The sequence below is a fragment of the Danio aesculapii genome, chromosome 21 (assembly GCF_903798145.1).
Source record: "Danio aesculapii chromosome 21, fDanAes4.1, whole genome shotgun sequence".
Lineage (NCBI taxonomy): Eukaryota > Metazoa > Chordata > Actinopteri > Cypriniformes > Danionidae > Danio > Danio aesculapii.
In genome coordinates, this window is record NC_079455.1 from 4,851,777 (window position 1) to 4,857,776 (window position 6,000).

General features: G+C 38.3%; 1 protein-coding gene across 1 annotated transcript in view; it reads right to left on the bottom strand.

Moving 5' to 3' along the window:
• Positions 1 to 1,777, bottom strand: part of ppp2r2bb (protein phosphatase 2, regulatory subunit B, beta b) — a 149,593-nt gene extending 147,816 nt beyond the window's left edge. The window contains exon 1 of the mRNA XM_056446038.1: positions 1,476 to 1,777. Within this exon, the coding sequence (XP_056302013.1) occupies positions 1,476 to 1,554 (79 nt within the window). The 5' untranslated portion in view covers positions 1,555 to 1,777. The remainder of the gene's footprint in view (positions 1 to 1,475) is intronic.
• Between the last annotated feature and the right edge of the window lie 4,223 nt (positions 1,778 to 6,000).

The window sequence follows — 6,000 nt, forward strand, 5'->3', positions numbered from 1 at the left end:
CTGTGTGTCCAAACAGTGAGCTGCTCACCTATAAATTATACACAAGTAAAAAGTTGCTACATCTTGCAATTTTGATGTTAGCACAAATGCAAAACATATATATAAGCATATTTTAAGTGTGTTCTTCATTAGTTTTACTCTGTTTTACACTTAAATATATTCCAAAATACACTGCCAACCCACAATAAACTACCTGACTATGCAAGTTTTAGGAACAAGAAATAATAACTTGACTTCTAGGTGATCATTTGGTATCAGAAGTGGCTAATATGAAATGCAAAGGCCTTTAGATTACACTTATTTTACCAAAATAAAATATGATCATGCCTTGATTTTTAATTATTTAATTAGGACAGTAAGGTCTGACTTTGCTTAGACGCAAGTCTTGTCACTTAACAGAAATAATGTACAGTATAGAATATAAAGTCATGCTGCAGTGGAAACAGAATGAATATTGTGTATGACTCCTATGAGCTTGGAGGACTGCATCCATACATCTCTGCAATGACTCAAATCACTGATTAATAAAGTCATCTGGAATGGCAAAGAAAGCGTTCTTGCAAGACTTCCAGAGTTCATCAAGATTCTTTGAATTCATCTTCAATGCCTCCTCCTTCATCCTGCCCCAGACATGCTCAATAACGTTCATGTCTTGTGACTGGGCTGGCCAATTCTGCAGTATTTGTGATGGTTGGGATGCAGTTTAACAGATGATTCATTGGTAAAATCTACCTTCTGCCACTTTTCCAAATGATCAACTAGACCTTATAACTGGGATCAACGACAAGACTTTTGTCAGGAAGTGTATATGAGTTGTTGATGTTTTGAATTTATAATATAATATAATATAATATAATATAATATAATATAATATAATATAATATATATAAATGTCTAACAAGGTATGGTAAATATTAACACTAAATGAAGATAAGTGTCCAACAATGAACATAAATCACTCTTACAGTATTTGTATATTATAAAGGGTTGTTTTTTTGTACTTATTGCTTGGACATTTTTACAGTACAGGTCAGTAAAAAGTACAAAAGATATAAAAATATAAACTATTTGTATATTATTATAGGTTGTTTTTCTTACTTTTTGCTGTTACACCAACATTTTTACTTTACATTTCAGTAAAAAGTAAAAAATATATAAAAATTATAATAAACAGGTAATGAACTCATTTCTCAAACATCACACTTCAAACCACATATTTTTTTACTTCCAAGTCAAGTAATATTCCAAAATCTACACAACTGCCAACCTACGGTGGCATACACACACCACTATGATACTATATGTAACAAGAACGTTCCTTGGTGTCCCAAAATGTTGTGTACGTTTTGAGACACGTCCAAACCAAACGTTATTCGATCCCAACACAAACAAACATCCAGATATGCACACAGAGGACGCGGTCTAGCTTGTAGTCTACTTTAAACAGCGCAGCATCAGTAAAATCAGGCACTCACCCTCAGTGTGGCAGCTGGACGACAGGAGGCTGCTGGGCGGTCTGAAGATGTAAGGCAGGTACCGGGAGAAGCATTTCATCTTTTTGACTGGATTTTAGTACGCGTAGCACTTCATACTGTCCTCCTGCGGCTCACGGACACATGAAGGAACGGAAAATGCGATGGCACAATCTCCGGCTCATTATATCGGTGGTGTTTCTCTGGAGGGATGACATCTGTGCTGCTCCAGCTGACCAGGCTTCTCCTCGCCCCCGTCGCCTGCTGGAGGACGGCTTGTTTTGCCCCAGTCTGGGAGGTGGGAGGGAGGGGTGTTTGCCGGAGCCGCTCCTGCGTCTGTCCGCCTACTGGCCGGTTTCGAATTTACCTCTACATCTGCTGGAAAAAGTCGGAAAACTGTTGGACCAAATGAGGTCAAGTCTACAACTGTATGTATATGCCCTATATTTAGCCTACGTGTTTGTATGCACCGATGAACTGGAAGCTAACCCATTTAAAGCGATAGCTCACCTAAAAATGCAGCCATTTAGGCTACCTGAGTGGTATACTAGCACATTAGGACTTTCACCTCAATAATATAAGTTCAGAAAATTATTGTTTGCTAATTCTAAATAGTGGAATTATATTAGCAGCCAATGGCTATCAAAGTACAACATTGTTTACAGTAAAATAAATAGTGCTAATGTTGTTTTTAAGTCATACATGAGATTTTAGACTGAATATTCAAAGTTGGCTACTATTGTAAACAATATAGTGACCTAGTCTCAAGTTGTCACTGAACGAATGTGCAAATTCACTCACCGGCTTCTTAATTAGGTACACCTTACTACCGGACCCCCTTTTGCCTTCAGAACTGCCTTAATCCTTTGTGGCATAGATTCAACAAGGTACTGGAAATATTCCTCAGAGATTTTGGTCCATACTCACATGATAGCATCACGCAGTTGCTGCAGATTTGTCTGCTCGATTGGTACTAATGGGTCTAAAGTGTGCCAAGAAAATATCTCCCACACCATTACACCACCACCACCAGCTGGAACCATTGATACAAGGCAGGATAGATCCATGCTTTCATGTTATTGATGCCAAATTCTGACGCTACCATCTGAATGTTGCAGCAGAAATCGAGACTCATCAGACCAGGCAACGTTTTTCCAATTTTCTATTGTCCAATTTTGGTGAGCCTGTGTGAATTGTAACCGGTTTTCTGTTCTTAGCTGACAGGAGTGGCATCCGGTTTGGTCTTCTGCTGCTGTAGCCCATCCGCCTCAAGGTTGGACGTGTTGTGCGTTCAGAGATGCTCTTCATATTTGGTATTTATTTAAAAAATAAAGCAGAGAAGGCAAGTAAACATGTTAAAGATAAATTTGAAATGATTAAATAATAGACGAACACAAAATTTCAACTAAGGCTTATTCTGAAAACGTATTCCTATATACATTTCTGGTGAGTAGCAAATACGTCCCAAGAGGTATCTTTTTTTTTCAGTTTTTGTTTTCGCAAATCCACTAGAGGCTGCTCTGTACGCTTTTTGAGATCTAAAACTGTCGACTGACAGAATGACCGATACCCCCACCCTTCCCATACCATAAACTTAACCAATAATGTTTTCAAAAGCACTGATTGACTGATCTTACCTACTTACTGGAACTAGTATTCGCCAGACTCGAACCCTGCCATCGCTCAACTTCTTTCTGCATCTCAAGTGCGTCGACGCATACAGCAAGCTACTAAATAAACTGGTAAGAGCGGGAAAGCCATCGATATGAAGGTAAGCAATTAGCTGGTAAGTGCGAAATGGAACGGCATCATACCGCCCTGTATCATTTGTTTTAAAGACGAAATGCAGCCATATGTACTTCTGGCTACATAATTCACGATCACCAGTAATGTATATAGGGCTACATTTTCAGAATGAGCCTATGTTGGAAAATTTATAGCATGTGTAAGTTTGTGGTTGTCGAATATGTTTACTAACCCTAACCCTAGTAAGTTGCGTTTCTGTTACAGGTAAACGTTTCCCCAAAACACGTCTGAGTTATGTACATTCTGCTCATTATTACTAATACTAAATACTGCTCACCATAGAACATAGTGTGACCCATTTGAAGGATGTCATATGTGGGTTACCAGTACCATGAATTTTTTAACTGCCCAAAATCTCTAAATTATTTACATATTTATACAGCAGCATACTTCAAAGCACAGTCTGACTGGGGGGAAGATAAAGTCACTTTTAACTTTAATTATGTTAATCATTGCTTATCATGAAAAGAGTAAATATCAAGTTGAAACTGGTTTTACACTATTATAATTAGTGTAAATATCGAAAAAGTATTGTTATCGCAATAATAGTATATGCAATATCCAGTTGTGTAAAGTAACCATTACAAATACTTAAATTACTGTAATTGAGTAGTTTTTCTGAGGAATTGTAATTTATTAAGTAGTTATAAAAATGTGTACTCTTACTTTCCCTTGAGTACATTTTTAGTGCTGTATTGGTACTTTTACTCCACTACTTTCCTTCAACCTGCAGTCACTACTTTATTTTCTCTTGTCTATGGGGATTAGAAAAATCAGTCCTGTGATTCCTGTCCAATCAAATCGAACATAGATTGTAAATCGCATTAGAATGCACTACCTCAAGACATGGGCGATTTACAAATGCAGCAAACTGTTTGGACGCATTAAAAGTGTCAAAGAAGATGTCCAAAATTTTTACACGCAATGACCCAGAGACTGTTTAGATGCTTATCACTGACTAGAAGATGACGGATGTTTACTGTATGATGACTGAAATGGCCTTGAACACCCAGCAGGTACAAGACGTCAACATGACGTCAGATTGACGTTGTACCCCAAAGTCGTGGGGATGTTTCATTTTGTTTGGAAATGAAAATCGGTTTAACGTCAGAACTCAATGTAAGGCCAACATCAATGTCCAACGTCCAACCTTAAATCAACCAAATATCAACGTCTAATGATGTTACAGCTTGACGTTGTGTGAATGGTACCACTATGACGTCTATCAGATGTTGGATTTTGGTTGCCATACCTGACGAATAAATGTCAATATCTGACATCAATATGACGTTGGTTTAAGATATCAGTTCGATGTTGGGATTTCGGTCTGTTTCTAACAATCTAAAATCGACCAAATATCAACGTCATTTGACGTCATTATTGGACATTCAAATAACGTTGTCCTTATACGCTGGATAGACATTGAATTTTGGTCACCTGACATCAAAAACCTAAATCGAACCTAATATTAATGTCTTATGATGTTGTGTGCCTGCTAGGCTATAACTAGACACATTATGATTTACACACATCCACAATTTACATGTAAATGCATCAGCTTTTTACAGCATAATATTCACTACTCTACTCTTGAGTACTTTTAAAAGGGCTACATTTTATTCATACGTTGAGTAATATTTACAACAGATACTTTTTACTCTACTTGCACTACATTTTTAGGCAAGTAATGGTACTTTTACTTGAGTATGATTTTTCAGTACTCTTTACATCACTGGTGATATCCATATCGCAGTGAAGTGCAATCAATTCAATTAGTTTTATGTGTCAAGCATTTGTGTGCTGCATGTATAGGTTGTTTGTCCAAATCTGACCAATCAGATGAGGCCTTTATTATCTTCATACCCCACTCTACAGTAGGTACTGTAAGGTGAACAAAAGATAGAGCTACATTTATTTTTGGCAGTTTTTAGATAGGACAGTAATCAGACAGGGGCAGCATGGTGGTGCAGTGGGTAGCACGATCACCTCACAGCAAGAAGGTCACTGGTTCGAGTCCCGGCTGGGTCAGTTGGCATTTCTGTGTAGAGTTTGCTTGTTCTTCCCGTGTTCGCATGGGTTTCGTCAGTTTACGTCAACATGCATGTCATCACTAGAGGCTGCGGCGACAAGTGTCTAATGGCCCGTTTCCACTAAGTGGTACAGTACGATTCGGTACGCTTTTATGGCCGTTTCCACTGTCAAATGCATACCGAACCAAACCGTACCTTACCACTTTTTCGGCACCCTTACCAAACACGAGAAAGGGTACCAAAAAGTGGAACTACACACGCACAGCCACAGCTGAGACATTACATCGTAATACTATATGCATATAATAACAAGCCATGGTCAACCCGAGCTCAAACAAACCTTGTCGTTGTCATGATGTACAGCTACAAAGCCAAGAAGAACAAAATCCGCCGTGTCCTGTTGTTGTTTTACGAGGCCGTCTAAAAATGCGAGCGGTTTTCGCTTTCTCCAGGGAGCTCGCAATAACGTCTGTATTTGATATAACGAACTTCTTGAGCTGATGATAATAACGTGTGTGTGATTATTGAAGTGTCTGATCCTTTCAGAAAAGAAAAGGACAAACGCGAGAGTAAAGCGAAAAAAAAAGGAGTTGTCTGACGAACCACAGGAGCAAATAGTTTCAGCAACCTGAATCACGAACAAACTGCCATGTTTATCATCGCCTTTTGGATTATTATGAACTGGGAATGAC